Source organism: Triplophysa dalaica, chromosome 14 (assembly GCF_015846415.1).
Source record: "Triplophysa dalaica isolate WHDGS20190420 chromosome 14, ASM1584641v1, whole genome shotgun sequence".
Classification (NCBI taxonomy): Eukaryota; Metazoa; Chordata; class Actinopteri; order Cypriniformes; family Nemacheilidae; genus Triplophysa; species Triplophysa dalaica.
Genome location: NC_079555.1, coordinates 402501 through 427762, shown reverse-complemented (window position 1 = coordinate 427762; position 25262 = coordinate 402501). Strand labels below are relative to the sequence as shown.

The following is a 25262-nucleotide window of genomic DNA, read 5'->3' as shown; positions in this document are numbered from 1 at the left end:
TTATACGATCGTGTGTTAACATTATACACACTATTAATTACAGCCATTGTTACACTAAAGATCCTCCATCAGATTGTCAAATTGTTCCTCTAAATTTCAGAAACTGTTAAAATGACATATTATAAATGACTTAATTAATGAGAAAAATGAAACCGATAAAGACTGATCTTCCTCACCCGTATAGAGAGGGCCAATCAAATGAAGGCAGAAGGACGTTCTGGTCAATCAAATGAAAAAAGGCGGCCTTTACACAAGCCTTCAGTTATAACGGTCAGAGAAAGTGAGGTAAGCAAAGTTTATAAACTGATATATATCACAACTGTTTTAATTCAATTCACGTTTATTTATAAAGCGCTTTTCACAATGTGCATTGTTGCAAAGCAGCTTTACAGGGGCAAACAGGAAAAACAGAAAAGGTAAAACACAGCACAACGTGTTTATAGAACAAGCAAGATCATTCTAATAAATAATATCTAATAAATAAATAAATAAATGCAGTCTCCCAGTGAGCAAGCCAACACTTCCCTGCTGTGACGAGGAACCCAAACTCCAATGATTGATTAATGGAGAAAAAAACCTCGGGAGAAACCAGGATCAGCCGGGAGGGCAAGATCTCCTCTGACGTGTCATAGATGCACTCAGTGACCCCGACCAAAAGCCACCAGCAAACATCCACGAGGAAGAGGGAGAGCCCACCATCTGAAACCCAGAAAGTCACACTCAATGAAAACCGTGCAGGTTCAACCTGGTCCCACTCCACGATCGACACCAGAAAACAGAGGAACAATCTGCTGACATGTGATGTAAGTTCAGCATTAAATACCAAGTGTAACTTCAGCATAATAGTCCGTCTTTGCTCTTGGTTGGGGATGTAGTGGTCTGAGCTGGGATGGTCCGATGGTCGTATTTCTGCCAAAGCGTCTGTCAAATGACTAAATGAATTTCTCTTGGGTGGTGGTGGAATATTTATAGCAATATCATTCGTAGAAATATCTTACTTTTCTCCAAAGAAATAGTCATTCAAGTTAAATGGTAAGTAAATGTAAATAAGCAGAATATTTTTGACAAACTATAACCAATTTATTAGTATTGTTAATTTTTTGTCTTTTTTTGTTTTGTTGTTTTGAATTCTTTATATATAATATAGTAATACTTTTATTCTATATCTGGCAAGAACTTGTATTATGTAAATAAGCACAATACGCAACTTCAAGTATGACTGTCGGGCCGCGCGATTCTCGTCTTCCGTGAAGGTTGAAAATATTTGTCAGATCACGTCACTTGCACGTCACATATTCCTTATTGATTAAATTAATTTTTACTTTATACTATTACTAATATTACAATTATTATTATTATTATTATTACCTGCAAATAGTATAATTTATTTTCAGAAAAGGCCTCAGAGGTTTATGATGCAGTCTATGACATCAATCAAGACATATACTCATTGACATGACTCATTGATGCAGAATCTTTATTTTCCTTAAATAATATTTATTGATAGAAAGAAAACTGTGTTATAAGCTGGAGTTAGATTGAAATACCACAAATTTGCAAATGGTAGGACAGACTGGATTTTTATAAATTCCGTAAGTATATGTACATATATGTCTGTGTTTTATATATATTTAATATGACAGTCCGATAAATTAATACTCCAAATATCTCATTCACAAGACATCCATTCATTCATTTATTTCGGTCCTCACTGAAAAGTTTTCACAGCAAATAAAAAAAAAATCCAAATAAAAATATCGAAAAATGAATTTGCGTAAATTACATGTTAAATTCACAAAACTCTTTCTATTAATCCTGTACCTTGTGCAACAAGATGCTTTTGTACAAATGAAAACGACTTGACTGTGTCATTGCCGCGATCTAATCCAGTTTTCATCAAATAAGCCTTCTCCCGAGCAGATAGAAGCTAACGGACCTGTTGCTAAGACAACAAGTCCTGGTGGAGCGTTGAAGAACCGAACAATCCACGATCATGCGAAATCGTCAACAATTGAATTCAGCTAACTGAGTTAGTGAGGTATGAAGACCGGGCCCCAGGGCAGATTGATTGTTTTCTCTTTTGTTGTGAGAGGCAGACACATCTTGTGCAGCTAACACACATGTCAGTTTCTCATCGTCAGACGTCAGATGTATGGACATGATTTTTCAATAGAACACTGTCCGTATATATGTGTATTGTCAATTGTACTGACAGGTACACCACCTTACTTGAGTCTACATTTGGTTGATCTTAGTCAAGATGGTTACACTCGGTGTTTCATTCGCTTTTAGATAGAATGCATCTTTTGTTCCCACACTTGAATTTTGGCAATGTTACGTGTCTAATACATGCATGGGCAACTTATAACACGCTAAATACACAGAAAAACACAGATTCGCGACATATCGCCACTTTAAGAGTGTGATTTTGTCAGTGTTGTTGTGGTTTAGAGCATCAGTAGATGTTAGGACTGAAACATCAAGACTGAAGCTCTGGAGCAGCTGACAGAGAGGATTCATTTCTTTGCTCATCTCGTGGTGTTTCAGGGCTTTAGAATGATATGTATGAGGGTCATGTGTTCTCTCTGTCTCTTCAGTATAAAACACACATTCAGGTCCTTAGTAACCTCGAAGAGAATGTTCTGTTCCCTCATTCGTTTCCTCTTTTAACCGCAAACACTGTTGTAATGAAGCACAAGTGTAGACTACTACAAACTGTTTTTATTATGTCAGATTAGTGCAGTACGCTACACTGTTGGCACAGACCTCATCTCCTTGCAAGCTCTATTCAGCAAGTTCCACCAGAAATATAAACAGTGAGTCAGAACAGATGTTAAAAACCGAGGCAGATTTAACTTCTGATTCATGCTTTACGTTATAGGACTTTACAGATGGAAGGTCAGGTAGTTACGCAGAGATCTTTGGAGTATACTCTACATTTTTTGCAAAACTACACATGCATACAATTTTGCACACAATCCTACAGACAGTTATAGTTTAATGACTGAATGATTAGTTTGTAAAAACATTCTTACATTTTGATGCATTTGGCAAAGAGGCTAAAAGTGTTTTCAAGCTATACAGCACATTATATCAGCATGTATGTTCACTGGGAATCAAACACACAACCTTTTGATCTGCTAATGCTGTGTGCTACAGGAATCTGAAGGTCTCTTAGATTTGTACTATGGTTTTACTCTCTTTACTCTACCTGATAGAGACGTTTCGTGGAAGTTCTCTGCTGGTAATGTTGACAGAGCGGTATACACAGTCATGGTAATGTCACGTCTATCATTAGAAACACACACCCACATGCTGACGGGGATAGTTTGGCTTTGCTGCATATCAGCGGGCATCTATCATTTCTCACCAGAGCTGCACTTCCAGGAAGTGAGTTCACACGCTGCTATTCAAGAGCAGGAATATATGAGAATACACCACAAAACGCTTCAACATTCTCTCGTCATTTCATGCAACCGTGCTAGACAACTAAATGCAATTTAAACAACCATATTTTGAAATAACTGGATGCTATAAACTCGCAATGTCTGGCATCACAACACATGCTACTGTTTGAAGTGTCTGTTGTGTAATGCATATTCTTTCACATAAGTGCCACACAGATTTTATTCAGTGTGCACATATGCAGTGTTTCACACATATATTATGTCTTATTAAAGATTTGTGTACGCTATATAATGAGAGCACTGATGGTTTCGGACCAGAGAGGTTTCCGACCATCAGTAGGAAAAGGTTTAATAGCTTTCTTTTATACATGTGGGGATCACACAGAAAATCATGTCATTATGAAAGACTTCAACCACAAAAGCCATTTCTAAAGCTAATTTGGTTCTCTGCTACATTTGTGTAATTGGAAGAAAACGCACACATGTCCCATTCTTAAAAAATGACCTAGATTTGATTGTTATGCGTGTCGAACACAGTATGAATCATATGACAATGTAGATAAAGGCAAGCTCATTTAGTGATATTAATGCAAATTATTGCTGCAAGTCCATTTCCTGGATGCAAATTAAGTGGCGTCTGAGAGCAAAAATCATTTTTGAAAAGAGACTCCACTTTGATGTGATTAAATGTTGTCGGAACTCAAAATTACCGCAGCGACTCACTCGTAGCTGCCTCACCCTTATCTAACTGGACTAGCATGTGCATTTGCTTGCAGTGAACTCAGCATCTTGTGCTTTCCTCCAGAGATCTAAAGGCTGTTAAGAAACTATACATCACACTGATTCCAGTGATATGATGTTGGAGGTAATGAAGCTGAATGATCTCCTATGCTCACACATGAATCCTAACAGCAGTGATCAGGTTGACATGACGGATGGAATTGCTTCACTTACATCTGAGGGAGACACAAGACAATGGGCTGTTCTGATATCGGGGCAGTAAAATGATGAATGCACATTATAAAATGCATAGAGAATTCCAACAAAGGGAGAAAACTAGGGATGCGTGATAAATTATAATCCATATCGGCATCAGACGATAGATGGTCATTTTGAGTGTTAATTATAGGCGATAAATTTTGAATCTATTTCTCTGGTTAAACCACTTCAACTGCTCACAGTTAAAACCCAATACAATACTGTCGTATTAGCAAAACACTGTTAATGTAGGTACAGTATGAAGATATTTATGATGGGTAAATTATAGGAACAAAAGCATATGTTTTAAAGCCGATATTTTGTCTTGACATGTTAGACGTCTGGCTATTAAAAACGCTTTTCTGGGTTGCTCAGATATATCGATTATCGGCTTCCAGTGTTAAATAATTATCGATTATCGGCCTAAATGTACATATCTTTGCATCGCTAGAGAATATCCTTTCTCTGGGTTTTGACATTCAAATCTGTGCCACTTTGGGGTAAACTGATGTCACTTTGTACTATGGCTGACAGTCATTTAATGTCTCAAGAAAAGGCTGATGCTCATGAATTTATAAAATTTTACTTGGCCAACATTAATTTTCGCCTACTGTTGGGCCTTTAAAGATCACAATCTTAACATCTCAACATTAAGAAATTGCTAGAAAGGGTTTTGTATTGATTCAATGCCAAATGTCTGGGAACCACTGACTTTAAAGTACAAATGAACATGCAAATGAACATGTGTAACAAACCTGCCAAAGGCACAAGAAAATTGCATCTAAACAAATAAGCAACACAGCAGATGCCTGCGACTGTAGTGATTTATTTGTACAATAGGAAGCAGAATGTGAACAGCCTCAGTGCAGTTCAAGGCATTTTTTGCTCAGTACAGAAACCTCAAACACTCTTCAGCTGCGATCAGAGGAAGCCAAGACAACTCAAGGAAAATAAACAGATCCCAGATAACAATTAAATTACTAAAACGAGAAACAGGTCCAAAGGCAGAAAATAATCTTATTTAAAGCAAATAAAACAAATATTTTCATTGGGGATCTTCATTTGGCCCAGTGTGAAGGTTAAGAGATCACAGCCGTACTTTAGAAGAACAGCATGTAGCGTTACAGGATAAGAACTGAAGGCCTTTACCGTTAAGCCCACACACCCGTAACCAGAAACACATTTACAACATCTACACACAAGAGTCAGACGCACGCTGTAATGTTTTGAGCACAAAAAAAAACTGAATCAGGGAAATTCTCTCTCAATAAAGTTCATCATAGCAACACCAAAAGTAAGGGGACAATTTAAAACTTAAATGCTTTCAACAAAGCTTCCCTTCTTATAATACCACCAAGTCCAAAACGAGTCAAATTAAGATGTATAAAACGTTAACGAAAAACATCATATAGAAACCAGGCCAGTCCTTCAGAGATGATGACAATTCGAACAGCGTCAAGAGTTTGAGGGTCTAGTGAGCAACACTTCTGTGGGATGAGAGTGGACAGGCGAGTATTAAAGTCAGGTTTGGGTCGATGCAGTCTTGCCTCCATCTCCACCAGAGGGAGCACAGTGAAACCCACGTGTGCCATCGGGACCCCTGGGGAGCCGCACCACACCCGGTGGAAGACCGTCTGCGTTCTGGATCTTTCGGCCTAGCATGGGACTCCCGACGGGACTGCTCTCCTGACTGGCTACCTGCTTCCTGCGCTGAACCCAGGGGCTGCCCGAGGGCGTCAGGCTGCTGTCTGAAGAATAGTCTGCCCAACGGCGTCCCGGTTCAGGACTCAACCTGCCCTCGCTGACCAGAAGCGACTTGCCAGAGTGGTGAGTCTTGCGCTGGGTGCTGGGGCTGGCCCGTGGGCTGCTCCAGGGGCTGGAGCGCGGGGAGACGACCGGGCTGAGGTGGTTGGGTCCTGCGCTGGTGGGGCTGAGCTTGTTGCAGGAGCGAGACTTGCGCGCCAAGCGCGGAGATGTGGGATTGCTTTCAGTTTCTGAAGAACTCGCTGCAGAGTCGTCACCATGATACTGCAGCTCCCGTACACGGCTGTTCAGAGACCGGCTCTTCCGCATGCCGCCTGCGGCATCTTCTCGCGGCCGGTCTTTCGGTACCTTTTTCTTAGGAGGCTTGGTACCGATCAGGACCACATTAAGGCCCAACGGCCCCCTGCCTCCCCCTTCTCCCCCGACCACCTCGTGGGCTTTCATGGCAGCCTCCACCTCTTCGAACTCCACAATGGCACACTCCTCCGCCCCTAGCTGAGCGTAGCGTCCACTGAGTTTCTTCAGATCGGCCGGCAGGTCTTTGCCAGGTTTGAGGACCCGCACAGAGGCGATCGTGCCGTAGTTTCCAAAGGCCTTCAGAAGAAGCTCCATCAGCCGCTCCTGTTGCGTCGGACCTGTTCCGATCGCTCCGTTGCTGCCGTCCCCTCCGAGTGCCAAGCCCAGCTCTGGCCAACACTTCAGCTCGCTAAGTAACAGCATGCGACTCGGCAAAGACTCGCTTGGGAAAACCGGAACAGTTCCTTTGCGACGCACCTTACGGCCCTCTTCGTTCAGTTCCAACAGGTTTGAGTGCTGCAGGGCGTATGCTGTGGTTCTCCAGTCCCGCGTCAAGTGCTTTACCTGACGGAGAGAGATGGATAATATTTAACCTTCTTCAGGTGACATGTAAAAAAACTTCTCATGTGATGAACAGATTACTTTAGAAAGATTCATTCAACATGACAGAAAGGTTGCGAGTGATTTAAGGTATTCACTTCCTAATCACTCGGAATATAGTTGCCGTTCTTATTGCAAGTGGTCAAAACTTCTGAATTTAAGATTGTGAAACCTGTAGAACAGAATCTATCTTCAAAATCCCCTAGAATAAAATCACTTCAACATATACGATACATGTGATGCGTTTGTCACAGTCAGTTCAGTGTAGAAAAGCTTCAGACAAAAACTTGTGTGCCGACAAACTCGCATCTTTATATGCTGTGTGGGAGTGGGCGGTGACTGCTGAACTTTTGAACACTATTTTAGTTTCTATGGTAACAGCGATTTCACTGATTGGTGGATGTCAGCTGCTGATTTGAAGTTTAAAAACATTAAGTCACAGGGACTGTAGGTCTTGCACAGAAGCATATGCAAACTTGTAACGGTATGAAAGGAGTCTGAAGAGTCTACGTGTAATGTAGGATGACTTTAAATCCGTCAACACATTCTTCTGAACATGCCACAAGTCCCCAATGTGCAACATTACAAACAGAAAACATCAACATTGACAATTCGCTATCATACAGAAGATCAACAACAACCACAAAATATGTGACGAGCTAGCCCTCGAGACACTGCGAAAGGATCTTACCTTTTTAAAAGAGGTGAGCAGCTTTACGCTGACGAAGCCAAGCTTGTTGCGGCGGACATGTTTGAGCAGGAAGGCATCGTGCTCCAGGTTCTCATCAGACAGGTAATATTCAATCTGCGCTACCAGTTTCTGGATCAACTCTGGATCAGGAGGTTGCCAGCTCCCCTCTTCTCCGCCACTGGTACCGGCACCACTGGAAAAGAGCACAAGTGTACAGATGTGTTCAACAGTGGGTCGTTTGTTTGGCAGCTCGACCCCCGGCAGCAGGGAGCCCGTCTGTTTCATCTCATTCCTCTAAAAATCACAGATTCCCCCACAATCCAACAGCCTGTGCAAAAACACGAGCATCACGGCTCGCTGCCCACAAACACCAACACACGCCGGCAGAGACGCTCCATCTGACTGCTGAACACATGGTGGGCTGTGTCGGCCTCTTGCTCTCCAGAGAGAGCGAGAGAGAGAGAGGAAAAAATGGGGGAAAAACAAACCAAACGTGCATCCTCAAGAAAAGAAATCCTGTACCGTGTCTACAGCACTGCCACCTCTGAGATTACAGCCTGAGATTATCGCTGACCTGCTTGATGAAAATAATCTTCAGAAATTAAATAATCCTATGACTCAGCATCCAACCCACGCGCCCGTTCGGACGGAGGGGATGACCCCTCGAGAGACTCCGGCTCTGAAACAGGCGAGGAAACCCTTCAAAAGGCGCCCGCCGTGTTCCGCCCACCACAGCTGGAGAACAATAGCAGCATCAGCGAGACTCATTAGCGCTTCATAACAATACACACACACACACACACAGCGCTCGTGGGCCGTGACAAGCGCTCGCAGAAACACAAGTGATGTCCTCATGACTCAATAGCTCAGAAAATGACTCAACAGGTCGGATGAGATCAAACTGACCTGAATGTAAACAGTCCAGATAAACCAGAGTTCAGTGTGTGATCGTACCCGAGCGTTTGCTGGGACCACACTACAATATATTGACCAGAGAACGACATATCGATCAATATTTCACCACCACTAACAGTGCCCAGATCTACAATGACGTCTACAGAGGGTCTTTTGTTTTTCATAGATATGAGATATTGGTCATTGTAAAGCTCATTCTGGATGAGCGCACGTGTGGACTGTTGAGATGTAAAGAAGGGGAACAGGTCTCCCTCCATTCCTGCCTAATCACAAGAAACACCTGTTACACAATACACAACAGTTACAGGCAGATTCACATCAATCACAGACGTACACGTCAAACATTGTTATCAGGACTATTTATAGTTCTCACTTCTAGAACCTGTTCATTCAGTCCCGTCAACCATTTTCAGTTTAAGCATCTCTTATGACGGCTGTCTTGGCATCCTTTGACCATTTCCACTCGTCCCATGAGCCAAACTATTTGATCTAATCAGAAGTGAGGGAGGCTTTAACTCTGAGCTCAAGCCCAGTCTCGAGACAAAGACCTCTTAAAACCGCAGGACAAAATGAGTTTATCATGATCATAAGAATCAACCTGGTTTAGAAAAAACGTATTTCTTCAAGACTGTATAAGCAGGTGAACTCATGAATACTGGAACATGTCAGGATTGAATGGAGACGTTTTTAAAACCTCCTCACTACTCAAAATGCAAAAACACATTTTATTTTCAATGTGCTGTAATATCAAGAAGTCACCAATACAGATTTAATGTCTGCGTATGTGCGCGCATGTGAGCGTGTTTGTTTCCGAGTGTGTGTTTATGCGTGCTTGTTTGTTTGTTTATGCGTGTGTGTTTATGTAGTAATTCGTTGTAATTCTGGTCTTGAAATGTAAATGAGTTTATATGTCTCGCGCGCGCGTGCGTGCGTGCGTGCGTGCGTATACCTGGATTTATCGTGTCGTTCGATCTCGTCGTCGCTGCCGCTGCCCGTGTGCAGCTCGATGGTGTTGGCCGAAGGTTCCTCGTCCGGTTCTTCGTCCTCCGCGGCTTGGATCGCCACGGTGATCGTCACCGGCGCGCTCATCTCCCGCAGGTGCGTGTCCACGGACGTCGCTTGCAGCTCGGCGGCGACGCTCATGATCGCGGCCATGAACGCGTCCTCTTCCGCGGCTCCGGTAGTCTCTGCGCTCGGCGGAGAGTCGAGAGCGACGCCGCAAGGCGGAAACAAACTTCCCAAGCGTTTGCGAAGAGCGAAGGGAGCCGTGAGGACGCGCTCCGCGGCGGACCACCACAGCGTCCAGAATCTGCGCCACGGAGAACGATCGGACGCGGGGCTGTCAGAGGGGACGGGCTCGAGCTCGGGGTCGTCTTGAGCTACTACTTCCTCATATGTAAGAGGCTTTGTGTGTTTGAAGCGCGCTCTGGGATTGGGCCATGACGCCTCCCCAACCCACCAGCAAAACTGAAGCCAAGAGGGCGGCAGCAAGAACGCGACGCATCGCAAGAACGCGTTCACAACAGCGGACATGACTTCACTCGCGTTTCTCATCACTAGAGACGGCGAGCGTCTCATACATACATTATATTAATAGATAACTAAGAGCGCGCGACCCAATTTAGACATGTGATGATAATGAGCTTAACCTGAGAGAACAACTGAACAAAACCTGTCGAGACATTGTGCTTGCTTATCATCTCTACCACTGAAAACGTTAATGATTTTTAATATATATATATATATATTTTGCAATACCTAATTATACACGAATTTAACTATAAATACTATTTACGCATCAAATGTATTATTTACAGCTTCATCACTGTTCTTGCAAACATTGCTTTGTGTACTGTGCTTATTGTTGCTCCTTAAGACCAATTGTCAAAAGCTTCCTCAGAAAAAAAATATTGTTAACTAAAAATTATAATATATATTGTCTGGAAATATTTTCGATTTCAGACAGTATCTTTATAAATCTGTCCCTATCTGTCTAAATGCAAAAATGTACTGAGTGCATTTCGTTGGATTGTTTTATTGATGCGGGAACAGTGAGAAATCGTTGATTATAGAAAATGAAAGCAAAATAATCCAGACTCAAAGCACAATAATAAATAATAAACAAAAGAAAACTGAGCCACTTTAAGCAACAATATAATACCTGCAAACCTTAGTTAGTTTGTTTCAAACAGAGGTTATTTGAGTTGTTTTAAGGTGACTGAATGACGTCACGGCGTCCCTGAGTCATACAGCGGCGCTCCGATTGATATTTCGTCTGCAGAGTGCGCGCACGCGCGCGTTAATGCTGCCGCGAGACGTCACAATATTCGTGTCCCGCATACTGATGATAAGCTCACCTGTGACAGACTGCAGTCTGACAGCCAGTGGAAGCATCGGCTCTCTCTTCAGCTGCTCTTTTATTTGGAAAGCAAATGAGTTGAGCGATTATGTAAAGAGAACCTGAAAGCACCTGCTGTGACACACATGAGCATCCATTGACAGAAACCGTGTCATGTGTATTATTGAGTATCAGACCTGTGTCTGAGGTGCCTTTCATTGTACCCCTGCGGTCCATCATCAGGTTTTGTTCATATGTTGAGTGGTTTCTGGGCTCTGAATATTGTGTCCCTGTGTTTGGGTGGATGCGATTTCCTCTCTCCTTCCCTCACTTCTTATTCAGCTGGTGTATTTATAGACACGGACTGAACCCTGGGGAACTGCCTGCTCAGACCGGTGTGAATGAATGCATCCCCCCATGCAAACAAGACTCAATAGGAGTGTCACCATTCATAAAGCTCTATATGAATGTGGATACATTTATTTTCTAACACATCGGTTTTAAACGTTTATTTTACATTACGTCATTATTGTTCTGGGGAAAAGCCCACCATTACCTTCCATTAATAATGCTCGACATAAAAAGCATCACATTAAGAGTGTTCAATACCAATCCTCCCCCCAATCTTGATCATTGGGTTACATCACAGCTGTCACCCATAATGATAAACAGATGCAGGAAATCACACAGACACTTCAGACTGCATCTCTGTCGTATAGACACAGATCTGATGAAATCAACACTTACATTGCGTCCAGTTATATATGCTGGTTTAGTTTCATGACACACATTTAAGTCTTTCAGAGGCTACATACATGTGCATGAGCAGTGTTTGGACGTGTTTAGTGCTGTGGTCTGTGGAGGACTGTGGTTTGTTCATATACAACTAATACCGGGTCATTTTGTTTATGTTTGATTCAGATGACATATTTAATAGAGTCATTCGCGTTTGGTCTGAACACAACATAACGTTCCTATGAAATTACCGCATCAAACGTGACGTGCTAACATGGATGCAGCTTTGAAGCCGCCGGGTTGCTTCAGGGAAAATTTATTTTTAAGAAGCTTCCCAATGGAAACATCGACAAGACTAATGTTGTTTGCACCTTGTGCAATGCGGAATTGGTTTAAAAAAAACACTTTCTCTCAACAGGTAGTGGTCTAGCTTTAGTTGAAACCAGTAACTTTGTATTGAGATCTAATGTATTATGGCTCCTGTATGACATATCGCTTGTTGCTCCCTCACTCTTTGTAAGTCGCTTTGGATAAAAGCGTCTGCTAAATGACTAAATGTAAATGTCCTGTAGGAGCTCTTCCAGTCTCAAGTACCACCTAAACGCACAGCATCCTTAAGCTAATGCGGAAGTAAACACAAGTACATCTTATTGAACATAATTTATTTTCATCACCAATTATCAGAGTAGAACAGTTTTCTCAAGCAGTTTGTAGTGCATTTTGGAAACAGGAGATGAGCCCCTGGTCTAATGCGCAACCAGGCTTGAGACACCCGTTCTCAAAGACTTACTTTTAGTTATTATTTGGGTAGCACACATATTCTGAATGCCTTTGGCAGAATTCAAATGAGCCATTTTAATCTAGATTAATCTAGTTTAAAAAAAATAATCTATGCCCACCACTAATAAATATATATATATATATACATATATTGCACAGCACTTGCACTTTACATGGACAATTCCCCACTCCCCTGCACTATTTATATATATGTAAGGGTTTTTAGTGAAATGGGCCAAGTATAAGAAGACCTTTATCCCAACTGCAATTAAATAGGACCTTAAAATTAATTTATATAGTTGTGTGTTTTTTGAAGGGATGTATGTAATGTTATGTGTTGCTGTGATGAACATTTTTTGCTTGTCTAAGCCTTTTTCTAAAGACAATTTTCTACCCCGTTGGGGATAGACAATAAAGCTTTTTGAATTTAATTGAATATTGTTTATACATAGTTTAACCTTTCTTCCTTTCCTATCTCCTTTCTACTCTATTCGAAGGTCGTACTATGTATGGTTGTGTATGTGACAAATAAACTATGAACATGCACAGTGTTTGCCCAAATTTTTTTCAATGTCATTCCCCTCCAAACCATCAACATCAGTCTGTGTACTCCTGAATGAACCACCATCACCTGGATGATGCTCAGGAAAAGCCCACCAATAGTTCCTCTCTCAAGACCATTGGTTCTACACAGGGGGCCCAGCTGACTTCCTAGGGGCCCTCAGGGTGACCAAACATTTAAAATGAGACAAAATGAGCATCGAAATACATTTAAAAAACAAGATGGTTCTCATTATTTGTGCATTTGTATATTGATTAAACACTTTTCCAGTTAATATAGGAAAATTGTTGAATACAGTGATGGGACTTAGAGTGGAAAAGATTGAGGACCCCCGGTCTAGACTCACACTATACTACACATATGTTCATCACTTTGTCCAACATACCATGGCTATATTAAACAAATTACAAATAATTTAATAAAAAAAGCACAGTGAAAGAAGTGGCTGTGAGACGTGACTCGAGTCATTTTTCACACCATCTCTCTTTTTAATCTTATTTGTGTATTTATGCCAGTAACTTAAGAACCAAACTCTCTTTCACAAAGGTAAATAGTGTCGAAAGTCAGAGGAAATATATTCACAGCGCGCGTGATTTAATCTTTAAAGAGCCACTTGTAGAAATCTGACATTTTGAGCGTCATGGTCTCGAGGTGATTTGTGGGATTGAAAGCAGCGCTGACTCGTGTGTTCTGCATTCAAGTCATGTCAGAAGTATGTATAGAGGAGCTCAGTTAGCGTGATGTCTGTGAGAAAACGCGATAGAAGCAAAGAACGTGATGTGTGCTATTGACGACAATGATCTCATCTCACTGATTCATATGCTGCAAAAGAAACACCTGAGAAGAAATTGATCCATGGCTTTGTTTATTGATCACAAATGTCACTAAACGTCTGACAGATTGCTGTAGAAAGGTTCTCATTTTTGTCCGTTTTTTTAACATAAAACAGCAGACGAAAGACACGACGGTCTTTTTTTACCATTCAACAACTGCGCCTTTTCACGCGAGTGCTTTTTCATTTCCATCATGAAGCCCAATTGGTGGATCTTCGCGTTTGTATGTTTGATTCTAATGGATCACATGAAAAATGTGTGTTTGAATGAAGCCGATTTCGCATCGATAAAAAGCGTTTGACAAATTAATATTCCATGTAACTCAATTTCTCTCATGGAATTCTTTACGAGCTTCGCTTGTTTTTTCCGGGTTACATATGGCGTGACACCGGAAACGGTCGGATCTGTTTACGCTGAGTGGTTGCTAAGCACCCGGAGCGTCGCGCGTTCCCGATAAGACTCTCGATGGAGAATCCACTTTCTTGAGACGTAAAATATACGTTTTTGACTCATTTAAATGAACGAAACACCTTTGCAGTGTTTATATGTGAGAGACATGCGCTCTTATAAACAACAGATGAATAATAATAACGATGAATGTGGAAGATTTCTGCCTCCTGCCGTGAGTTTAACTGCTCAACACACTCAAACATGAAACTGAGAGAATTCATCTACACACAACTGTCGCTCATATATGTGTTCAGTTTAATCTGAAGGACTTTTATCAGTATTTATAAGGTTAATGTGCTGAGGATGTGTTTAAAACTTTCGCAGTATAATGCATTGTTATGTAATGTCAAGCACGCTTAATTGATGTTTTAATGTGTGTATCAGTTTTGTAACACGTCTGTCTGTGTTGTAAAGCAACATAAGCTGTGAGATGTGTGATGAAGATGAGTGATTGAATCATGATTATGATGTGCTGGAGATCACGTGTGTTCAGAGCTGCAGATGGACACAAAGTGACTCATCATCACACTGTTATTGTGTAATTGTTTGCTCTTCTATTCTTCTGTAGAGGAAAGAAGGCGCCTTGACACAACACACTTACAATAGAAGTCACATTTAATTTTCTTATTTATTTTTGGCCATGTACTTCGTTTTTTTTATCTGTCGCTGTATTTTTTGAAGTGACTGGTGTTAGTAAATGATAAAAGGTTTTGTTGGAGAAGCTCAGTTGTGATTTGTGATTTGTTTCTTGTTTTGTTGTGCAGGTTAACAGTTATAAGCAGCATCTAGCGGCTGTGAAGTCATTACTGCCTGACAGACTGAGCCACAGACCTGTGAGTATATGCTCTGTTGTGTATCATGTCCTCTAACCCATCAGTTCATCAGATAATGTTAATGACATCAATGTCGTCTATGCTAATGACACGCACCTCAATCCTCCAAAAGAATGAGTATGCTGTTGTATTTCAATTAAAAACAAGAAAAAATGTGTTTTTCAAAGTTGTGTGGTATTAACATTGAATATCATGGCTGCACCACGGCACAGGACTTGTCCGTCAGGAAAGTAAACATGTTTTATTTCTTTTTAATAATGTCTCTCACTTTGTTGGTCAGATTGATTTGAGGTTGTCAATCGGGCTGAGAAATGCTTTACAAGTGGACTCCATGAAGCAGAACCCGTCTAAAACAGGTACAGAACAGTTTCAGTCTAAACTTTAAACACATGATGAGCAGACGTATCGTCAGATGTACAAACACGTGTGAGATTTTTTATAAAAATTTTTCTGTAAATTATGTTTAATTCTGCTGTATATAGCACTTACCTCAAACTACAATAGTCTGTTCTTATTTTTTACTTGTACATATTTACATACACACATAGCTTTACTCTCCATATCTTTATCTTATGTTTATTGTACGGCTGTCAAACGATTAGTCGCGATTATTCAAATCCAGACTAAACGTTTTTGTCTACATAATGTCTCTGTGCTGTGCATATAAATTTTGTATTATTTTGTATTTATTAACACAAAAACATTCATGTATATATTAAGGAAATATTTAGATGTATTTACTTATATTTTCCAATAATTGAAAAGATTATTATTATTAAATGTTAATGTATATTTTTCTTAAATATATGCATGCATATGTATATGTTTATTAATTCAAAAGTGATATGCACACTACACAGACATATATTATGTAAACACAAACTTTTATTCTGGATGCGCTTAATCGTTTAACAGCCCTAGTTTATTGTATTTTATTTATTATTTTTGTATACCCATAGGCCCGTATTTAAATCATCTGTGTACTGTATTCTATTGTGTTATGGTCTTTGTGTACTGTTGTTGGTGTTTCTGTGAACTGGATGATCCTGTCACCAAAACAAATTCTGTGTAAATGCAAACTTTGTGATTCTGATATTCATGTTATTTAAACTGTGTTTTCAGTCAGGAATCATCGCAGTGCTGTGCCTGCGTGTGAGAGCGAGGGTCGGGCTCCAGAGCGATGTGTGTTTTCTCTTCCTGTGCTCTTCCTGTGGGGATGGTGTGGGATTTGGGACCTCAGGCGTACCGGGTGCAACCCCACAGAACCATTCAAAGCGCAGGAGCTGCGTGCTGTCAGAGTAAAGCTGTGACTCGAGGTAACACTCCATTAGTGTTTGCAGGACAAAATACATCTTCATTACATACTGTTTTATCGATAAGACATGAATATTCACACTTTGGGTATGTTAGGAGAATAATGAGTGCAGCTGGACTGTTTCCAAAAATGTACTTCCCTCTGTTCGTGTACGGTCATGATTCTGAGTCAATATGTTGTTTGCAGTGTTGGGTGTAACTAATTACTAAGCAATGAGTTACTGTAATTTAATTACTTTTCCCATGATACAGTAATTTAGTCAGTTAATAAAATGTAGTTTATGTAGTTTTATATCATTTATTTGAATGAATTAAGAGCCATTTCATGTCTATCCTTGAATCACTTACCTCATCAAGGTTGATTTAATATATAAAAAGTCATTAGTAATAAATCATTGAATACTTTTTGGAGAGAGTCATTTGTACGGTAATCTGATAAGTAATTAGTAACTAATAATTAATTACTTTTTCAGAGTAACTTGCCCAACACTGGTTGTTTGTTTGTTTGTGAGGTGACACGGGGAGTCTGCGTGATCATTCTGCAACAGGTTTCTCCTTCAGTTTGACAGGCATCACCTCCAGCTCAGAGAGCCTCGACCTGAGCAGGTACCACATGTTATTCTATTACGGTTAACAATCACAATCCTAATCTTCTGTCATTATTTACTTGCTCTCAAGTTGTTCCAAACCTGTTTAAATGTCTTTGTTCTGCTCAACACAAAGGTATATATTTGTAAGAATGTCAGTAAGCAAACAGATCTCATCCCCCATTTACTGCTATATTAGGGAAAATAAATACTATGGGAGTCAATGGGGAATGAGATCTGTGTGCTTACTGACATTCTTTCAAATATCTTCCTTTGTGTTAAGCAGAACTGAAGGTTTGGAACAACTTGAGGGTGAGGAAGTAATGACAGATTTTTCATTTTTGAGTGCACTGTCCCTTTAAGATTGATGAAACTATCAGACTGTATCACACAAGTGAACCAACAGGTGGCAGCAAAGTCTTTAGTGAGACATTCTTTGTGTGTATGTGTTGACAGAGCAGTGAGGGTTAGTGTTGTGTTTATGAAGACATGATTAGTTATTGATTGATTTATTCATTGACGGGTGTTTGTGATGTTTTGTATTCTCAGACGGGGTCTAATGGACTTTCCTCATCTGAACGGAGGAGATAAACTGCGTCTGCTTAACCTACAGCACAACTTCATCTCTCACCTGCAGAACCTGACTCTCCTGCAACACCTTGTGTTCCTCGATCTCTATGACAACCATTTGATTGACATGTCTGGCATCTCGTCTCTCACCTCTCTGCGTGTACTTCTGCTGGGAAAGAACAGGTGTGAATGTGCTGGCGTGTCACACACACACACACACACACACACACACACGGTGAGCAGGCAGGCACGCATAATCTAACAGGAATCCTTTTAAAACCAACATCACTCCCATTAAAATGTCAACATTTGATATCTAAATGTAATCATGTGTGTTTCTTTGGAATAAATCACACTTTCATGTTTGGAATGCACTGACACAGATTGTATTTCATGCTGTAATGAGTGAAATGTCCCGCTTGTATTTCCCCACAAACACAAATGTGTCAAAATACAGCAGAATTGTTTTTGCATTAAAATAATAAGTGAAAGTAATACAGTCTTAATTCATGTCAAATTATCAAATTATCCTCATTCCTTGTAAAGTGAAAAATGATCTGGACGTGTATCTGACATTTCGTGAGAGATTGAACCAAACATTCACCTTGAGGCAATTGCTCTCTCTGCAGCTGCTGTCTGATATTAGAGAATTCAATTCTGCATGCATGACTCACTCACTCTTTCTCTCTCTCTCTCTCTCTCTCTCTCTCTCTCTCTGTCTCACAAAGTTACTAACCTGTTTTCTTCTCATTTGTCTGTCAATTATTCACAGAAGAGTAGTTTTTATACATAGTTTTTATAAGCACATAAACTAAAATGTTGTCTTTATTATGGTCAAACATCACAGTTATTAAATATCACGAGTGTGTTTTCATTCTCAACTGGTGTACGTGCAGTCAGTCAGTATTTGTCAGGTGTCATGGTAAGAGGTCTCTACTGCTGTCTCTATGAAGACGCGCACACACACACACATTTAATTATTGTGTATTAATTATAGCAGGGGTTCTCAACCTTTTTGACTCCAAAGGCAATATTCAAAGTCCACACTTCCACTCACAATACCTCAAAAATTCTACCCAATAAAATATTTTAGAGCTTAATATTAACTGAAAAAGTGTTTATTAACTATAAAAACGACCAAATTATAAGAAATTTTTATAGTTTTTTTATGTATTTTAAAGGTAATTTTGTCTAATTTTAAAATATTGGTCACCTTGAGGTCCCCTTGGAAGTCAGCTGAGCCTCCCGATGAGTCCCCCTGAATTATAGGGTTTTGGTATTAAATGGAGTCTTTTTTTTATCTTCAGTCATTTCCAGCATGTATGTTTAAAGCAATTTTCTCTCCTGTGTGTGTTTGTAGGATCCAGAGGATTTGTGATGTGGATGGTCTGAGTAAACTGGATGTTCTGGACTTACACAGTAATCAGGTACTGACTCAAACTCATCATAACACATTAATAATGATGCACTGCTGGTTATTATACAGGAGAAATATCATCTTATAATGTTGTATGTTGTATAATGTTCACATAATGTTGAAATGTAGTCATATATCATCATCATTTACTGGAGCTTCTGTTGGTTAATAATGAACCTACATCATGACAGGACTGTGTGTTTACTCATTGACATCACACAACATGTTATTATATTTTATTCTGACAAAAATACAACTTAGATATTGGAGGCTTCTCAAAAGTGTGAAAAAGTTTTATTTGATTGAGTGTTGCCACAAGAATAGATAAACATATAAAAACAACATAAGCGTGTGACAGTTTTATATGTTGTGTTATGTTTCTGTCATACTGTAGATCTGTCAGATTGAGAACGTGTCTCATTTGTCAGAGCTGCGTCTGTTGAATCTGTCAGGAAATCTCATCACTCGAGTGGAGAATCTTCAGGGTCTGAAATCACTGACGGAGCTTAACCTACAGCACAACCGCATCACAAGTGTGGTGAGAAAATCAATATCTTTTACTTTTTGCAATATCGTGTAACTTTAATGTTTTTCTTATAATCAATATGTTTTATGTACAGCTGCTTTGTAACAATAAAGATTGTAAAGAGCGCTATTTAAGTAAAATTGAGTTGAGTTGAGAAAACACATGCCTGTGTGTATGTGTGTGTTTCCTTATGTGTGTGTGTGTGTGCGCGTGTGTGTGTGTGTGTGTGTGTGTGGTGTCAGTGTGTATGTGTGTGTGTGTCTCCTTATGTGTATGTGTGTGTGTGTGTGTGTGTTTGTGTGTGTATGTGTGTGTGTGTGTCTGTGTGTGTGTGTGGTGTCTGTGTGTCTGCTTATGTGTGTGTGCGTGTGTGTGTGTGTGTGTGTGCGTCCGTGTGTGTTTGTATGTGTGGAGTGTCTGTGTGTGTGTGTGTGTGTGTGTCTGTGTGTGTGTTTGCATGCGTGTGTGTTTGTGTATGTGTCAGTCACAGAATATTCAGTCATTTCCCTGTTAGTGACATCATCAGACAGTGCTTTGTGTGTCCTTCAGTGATTGACCTGTCGTCCTATCACAGCGCAGTTTGCCTTAACCCCTAACACAGCGTTCTGAGAGCATCTCTCTGCATTGACACACACACACACACACACATGCTGGCCCCTCCCCCTCGCTCTTCCACCGCTGCCCGTCCCCTCAGTGTTTAGCCGCATCAGCTGTGTGTGTGTGATGGGTGTGGATGGATCAGTGTGCCGGTGACTGAGGTGATGCTGATTCTCTCTCTGTGTGTGTGTGACAGACGGGTGTGGAGCATCTTCCTCGTTTGAAGCGTGTGTTTCTCAGCGCTAACAGCATTAGCAGGTAAGTCCGGTGGTGTATCTGTGACTCTGCATCCTCACACTGCAGCAGCGAGCGGCACACTCGGGCGGGACATTGTGGTCCAGTGAGGCTGATCGGGGACACTGTTGCCATGGAAACACAAACAGTGCATCATTTTGACTGTGTGCTGCAGTGTGGTGCGTTCATGCGGTGTGTTTAGAGCGAGCGAGCGAGCGATCAGCTCCCATCAGTACTGCTGTGTCATGCTGCGTGTGTGTGGGGGGGGCAGTGGGTGGGGTTAACTCAAGGTCAGGGGTCACTCAGCATCTCTGTTAATGAGGTCTTAACAGTTTTAAATGTTAAACACATTCCAGAGAGCTCTGTTATCACGAAGGTTTGATCCGTGTGTGTGATTATTCCAGAGAATACATGTTTGTGTGATGTGAGTCTGTGACACTGTTGTTTTTGTCATACAGGAGTCTAGACGGTGAGCGTTTATTGTGTTTATACGGGTGTAGTCATTGTCAGATGAGGTCAACGTGTTTGAGGAGAGGTGTTAGGGTATTAAAACAATGGTATGGTTAAGTTCAGCTATATTAATGTGTGGTTACAGCTATGTTGTGTTGTGTTGTGTAGTTTTGATGAGCTGGCCTGTCTGTGGAACTGTCGCTCTCTGAGTGAACTGAGTGTTGATGGGAATCCTGTAGCGCTGGAGTCATGCTACAGACAGACTGTCCTCCGCTGCTGCTCATCACACCTTCACATACTCGACATGAAACGCGTCACGGTGAGTTTCTCCTTAGACACACACACACACACACGTGTACAAATAAACCCCTTGAACTGCATTGTGCAATCTGACATTTCAGTCCAATCAGATGCAAGATTGAAAAGCTCCTCCCCTAAAATGATAAGTTCTACCTGTCACACACATCATGATTCATGACTGTCGTCTGAACTACATTTAAAAAAGGAAAGTTCTGCAGCACTTCACTGTTTCAATATAATATATATCAGTAGGGATTAAATCAACTTGTGTTAATGTTATTGTTGTGATGCACGAAACAGCATTAATAACTTTATATCACTGGACAACTGAACAGCATTAAACAATAAAACATCAAATCAGTCAAACAGTATTTTCATGGTCAAATGACATAAATCAGTGCCATATAATCCAGGGTCCTGTTTTGACAGAGACTTGAATTTCACCCTACAGAGAAACTCTGAACAACATCACAAACACACACCTACACATTCACCTACACACACACACACACACCTACAACCACACACACTCACCTACACACAGAAACACCTACACACACACACACAATCCTGATCTCTGAAGAATTTCCCTTCGGCTAACATCTATACCCCCTGATCAGTTTAACTGCAGCAATCCCATCATCACCTCTGACAGCCTCACCAAACACTCATGTATAGACCATTATATCAAAATACTTATATGATAACATTTATATGAGTATATATAGTAGATAAAGTAATAGAAATAACAATCCTCTAAGTGTCGAGAAGTAGTGGTTATTTCTGTCTTTCTGTGATGTGTATTATGGAAGTTACATGAATACACACACCCTGACAGCACACAAACACATGTGAGTTCTGCAGCACCAGCCTCTTAAACTGCAGTGCATGCTGGGAAACAAACCGCTGGACAGAATGAAACAGCATCTGAGAATAATCCTCTGTCCTCCAACACACACATGCAGCTGAACAGGGCTTTGGATGTGTGTGTATCTGAGTGTTTGTGTTGTGTTTGTGTTGTGCAGGAGGAGGAGAGACGCACAGCGAGTGTTTCAGCACGACGGGAGGATGAGAAGAAGAAAGAGACTCACAAACACACTGCACACAAGGTACACACACACATTCAGATTGTATTGAGCTCCCATGTGTGACATCAGAGGCGGTGTCCGTGTCCGCTGAATGACAACACACACTGCTCTGAGATCAGATCATACATGACACGAATGAGAAAATAAATACCTTTTCATTTTATTAAGAGGTTTGGAGTCTTGGGGAAATGTTCTCACAACAAGCTTTTTCTGTACGCAACATTAAAGAGACAGTTCACTCAAAAATGAAAATTCTGTCATCATTAACCTGTAAACATTTATTTGTTTTGTTAATTTTCAGTTCTGTGACCTCATTCACTGCCATATTAGGAAAAAAATATTGTATCCAATTTGTTCTGTTGAAAACAAAGTGAGATATTTTGAAGAATTTAGGAACACAAACAGTTCTGAGGCACGTTTGACTACCATTTCATTTCTCCTACTATAGCAGTTTGCTGTCACAGAATTGAAAATTGTTGAGTCTTCCAAATATCTTTCCCTGTGTTCATCAGAATGAAGAATGATTTTTACAGGTATGAACTGACGTGAAGCTGAGTGAGTGAGTGATGACAGAATTTCATTTTTGGGTCAACTGTCCCTTTAAGTCAGTTTGTTTGTTTGTTACAGGAAAGGCGTCGGCTGGCGATTCAGAATGCAGCGCAGCAGTGGGAGGAGTTCAAATCATCCTCAGAGCTTCCCGCCCAGAATGATGTAAAAGACGATGTCAGTCCAGACAATAGCCCCGCCCACAGCCCTGCACTGACCAATGGCAATGCTCAAGAGACCTCGCCGGATGAGCCCAGGTGAGAGAGAGGTCAGGGGGGTGCAGGACGACAGCGCAGTCTGTTTGTGTGTTTTACTGGAGTGATATTGTGTTACAGACGCTTGAGTCCACTCACGGTTTCAGCCGGAGCAAACGACAACAGAATCAAATCAACCAGTCGTCCAAACAGCCCCAGGTACACACACACACACACACACACACCTAATGTGAATAATTACTGATATTTAATTGAACACATTTGAATGTGATAAAGATGAATTGATGATGAAGAGAGAGAGAGATTCTGGTTTGATGATCTCTGACTGTTTTCAAGTGTTTATGTGGGCAGAGGATGAAATGAGCTCTCTCTCTCTCTCTCTCTCTCTCTCTCTTCTCTCTCTCTCTCTCTCTCTCGCTCGCTCGCTCGCTCACTCACTCACTCTCGTGTGTATTCTGCTCTTCAGAATTCATAAGGCTTGTGGTCAAAGAGTTGTTGTCAGGACATGTTTCTCCGTCATCTGAATGAAGTCATGTGTGTAATGATGAGTCATGTGTCTGTATGTCCAGGTTTCAGGAGGGCAGCGGTGCATGTGTTCAGAATCTGTCCATGTCAGACAGTCATCTGGCTGAATTAGACGGCGAGACGCTGCGTCTGATCGGAGGCGGAGCTCTGGACACTCTGGAGCGCTGCTGGAGCGTTCAGACGGCTGCTGGCGTCACCATCATCTCATTCCGTTACATCAACTTTGACTCCATCGTTCCCACATTACTGCGCATTCGCCTCAAGTTCCCAAACCTCACTGTGAGACGCACTTACACAAGAATACAGCGCTGATATCATATTATACACACTGACATCTGTGTTTCTCTTGTGTCTGTCGTCAGCACCTGATGTTCATGGAGACAAACATCTGTCATCTTCCTCAGCTGGCCGCTCTGGCTCAGATCAGACGTTTAGATCAGATCAGCATTCATCCAGAGGGGAATCCTGTGCTCACCCTCTCGCTCTGGAGATCTTTCCTCATCTACAGACTTCAACATCTCAACCTACACAAGATCAACGGCACCGAGGTCCTACAAACCGCTGACTTCACATCTGTGTTTGTGTGTGTGCGATGATGTTTGTGTGATGAGGTTTGTGTGTGTTTCAGGTAATGTTAAATGAGATCATTGCGTCTGAGAGGATGTTTGGTGCTCTGGGTCATGTAGCTGCTACAGAAACACCTCGCTGTCGCCTGCTGCTGCTGCTGGAGGAGTCCAGGTGACTGTGTGCGCCTGTGTGCGTTTCTGTGTGCATGTTTGCATGTGTTCGTGCGTGTGTGTGTGCGTCTGGGTGGGTGTTTGTGCGTGCGTACGTACGTGTGTGTGCGTCAGTGTGTTCTTGTGTGTGTCAGTTCGTGCATGTGTTTATGTGTGTGTCCCTCTGTGTTTGTGTGTTTGGGTTTGTGTGTGTGTGTCTGTATTACTGTTTGTGCATGTGTACATGTGTGTGTTAACGGTTCAGTGTCTGAGGTTCAGGATGATTAAACACAGTTTCACCACACACATGTGTTACACATCCAGAGATTCTGTCCGTGTGTCTGTTGTGATTGTGGATGTGTTGTTGTGCAGATGAATATGGATGTTAGTGGGTTTGATAAATTCCACCCTCACAACATCATTATTATTCACAGTGTTGTTTATATATCTACTGTCATTTCTCAACACAATGTAATGTCAGCTGTAATGTGATGTGCTCTTGAGCTGTCAATCATTGTGTGAGTGACAGAAAGCGTCAGCTGCAGTTTGTGTTGGACGGTCGCGGTCGGCGGATCGGTCAGAGTCCTGAAGAACTGAAGGAGAACGGAAAACAGCTGGGAGACGCTTTGAGCCGAGCGCTTATCAACTATCCCATCAGAACATCAGACAGTTCTGACACTGTGAGAAACACAACATCCTGTCACATGTCATCACATATTGACAAATGAGCTTCAAGAAAACATGTGTTTGATGACATACATCATTGTGTGTCTCTCTCTGTGTGTTAGGAGGGCGGCAGTGATGTGTCGGAGCGTTCTGTGATGGTGTCGCAGTATCTCAGAGGTCTTGTTAACCGAGCGTCCAGTCACAGTGTGAAGGGAGATGCTCTGCAGAAACTCTGGCCGTCTCTCTTCACTGAGCTGGTGAGAGACAGTGTGCTGGAGATGAGAGACAGACCGGCCTTCAGACACTCCTCTCTCCAGCGCCAGAGAGA

The 25262-nt window shown here is 41.4% G+C and overlaps 2 protein-coding genes across 6 annotated transcripts in view; one reads left to right on the top strand and one right to left on the bottom strand.

Moving 5' to 3' along the window:
• The first annotated feature begins 419 nt into the window (after nucleotides 1–419).
• The window catches only part of LOC130435437 (leucine-rich repeat-containing protein 49), a 26488-nt gene continuing 1645 nt past the window's right edge, over nucleotides 420–25262 (top strand). The window contains exons 1-18 of one of the 5 annotated variants that reach the window (XM_056766083.1): nucleotides 420–803; nucleotides 15115–15183; nucleotides 15464–15539; nucleotides 16306–16499; nucleotides 17010–17103; nucleotides 17634–17837; nucleotides 19015–19081; nucleotides 19466–19609; nucleotides 20391–20452; nucleotides 21047–21197; nucleotides 22204–22287; nucleotides 22894–23069; nucleotides 23148–23225; nucleotides 23597–23831; nucleotides 23915–24100; nucleotides 24181–24290; nucleotides 24792–24948; nucleotides 25057–25262. The exon at nucleotides 25057–25262 is cut by the window's right edge and continues 1645 nt beyond it. In XM_056766083.1, coding sequence (XP_056622061.1) covers nucleotides 16364–16499; nucleotides 17010–17103; nucleotides 17634–17837; nucleotides 19015–19081; nucleotides 19466–19609; nucleotides 20391–20452; nucleotides 21047–21197; nucleotides 22204–22287; nucleotides 22894–23069; nucleotides 23148–23225; nucleotides 23597–23831; nucleotides 23915–24100; nucleotides 24181–24290; nucleotides 24792–24948; nucleotides 25057–25262 — 2090 coding nt within the window. In that variant the 5' untranslated portion in view covers nucleotides 420–803; nucleotides 15115–15183; nucleotides 15464–15539; nucleotides 16306–16363. Of the gene's footprint in view, nucleotides 804–13760; nucleotides 13780–13903; nucleotides 14523–15114; nucleotides 15184–15463; nucleotides 15540–16305; nucleotides 16500–16970; nucleotides 17104–17633; nucleotides 17838–19014; nucleotides 19082–19465; nucleotides 19610–20390; nucleotides 20453–21046; nucleotides 21198–22203; nucleotides 22288–22893; nucleotides 23070–23147; nucleotides 23226–23596; nucleotides 23832–23914; nucleotides 24101–24180; nucleotides 24291–24791; nucleotides 24949–25056 lie in introns of those variants that run through there. The other 4 variants (XM_056766084.1, XM_056766082.1, XM_056766087.1 and 1 more) reach the window with 4 other exon arrangements.
• On the bottom strand, nucleotides 5192–10203 carry larp6a (La ribonucleoprotein 6, translational regulator a). The gene is made up of 3 exons (XM_056766088.1): nucleotides 9602–10203; nucleotides 7738–7930; nucleotides 5192–7010 (listed from the first exon to the last, which is right to left on the bottom strand). The coding sequence occupies exons 1-3, from the start codon at nucleotides 10183–10185 to the stop codon at nucleotides 5907–5909; spliced, it is 1881 nt and encodes a 626-aa protein (XP_056622066.1). The 5' UTR covers nucleotides 10186–10203; the 3' UTR covers nucleotides 5192–5906.

Bases quoted from the DNA above. Each gene is read 5' to 3' on its own strand.
- larp6a (XM_056766088.1), bottom strand. From the start codon at position 10,185: ATGTCCGCTGTTGTGAACGCGTTCTTGCGATGCGTCGCGTTCTTGCTG. The intron at 7,931-9,601 runs GTATACGCACGC...GCTCTTTTCCAG, and splicing joins GAACGACACGATAAATCCAG to TGGTGCCGGTACCAGTGGCG. The intron at 7,011-7,737 runs GTAAGATCCTTT...TCTCTCCGTCAG, and splicing joins TGCTCACCTCTTTTAAAAAG to GTAAAGCACTTGACGCGGGA.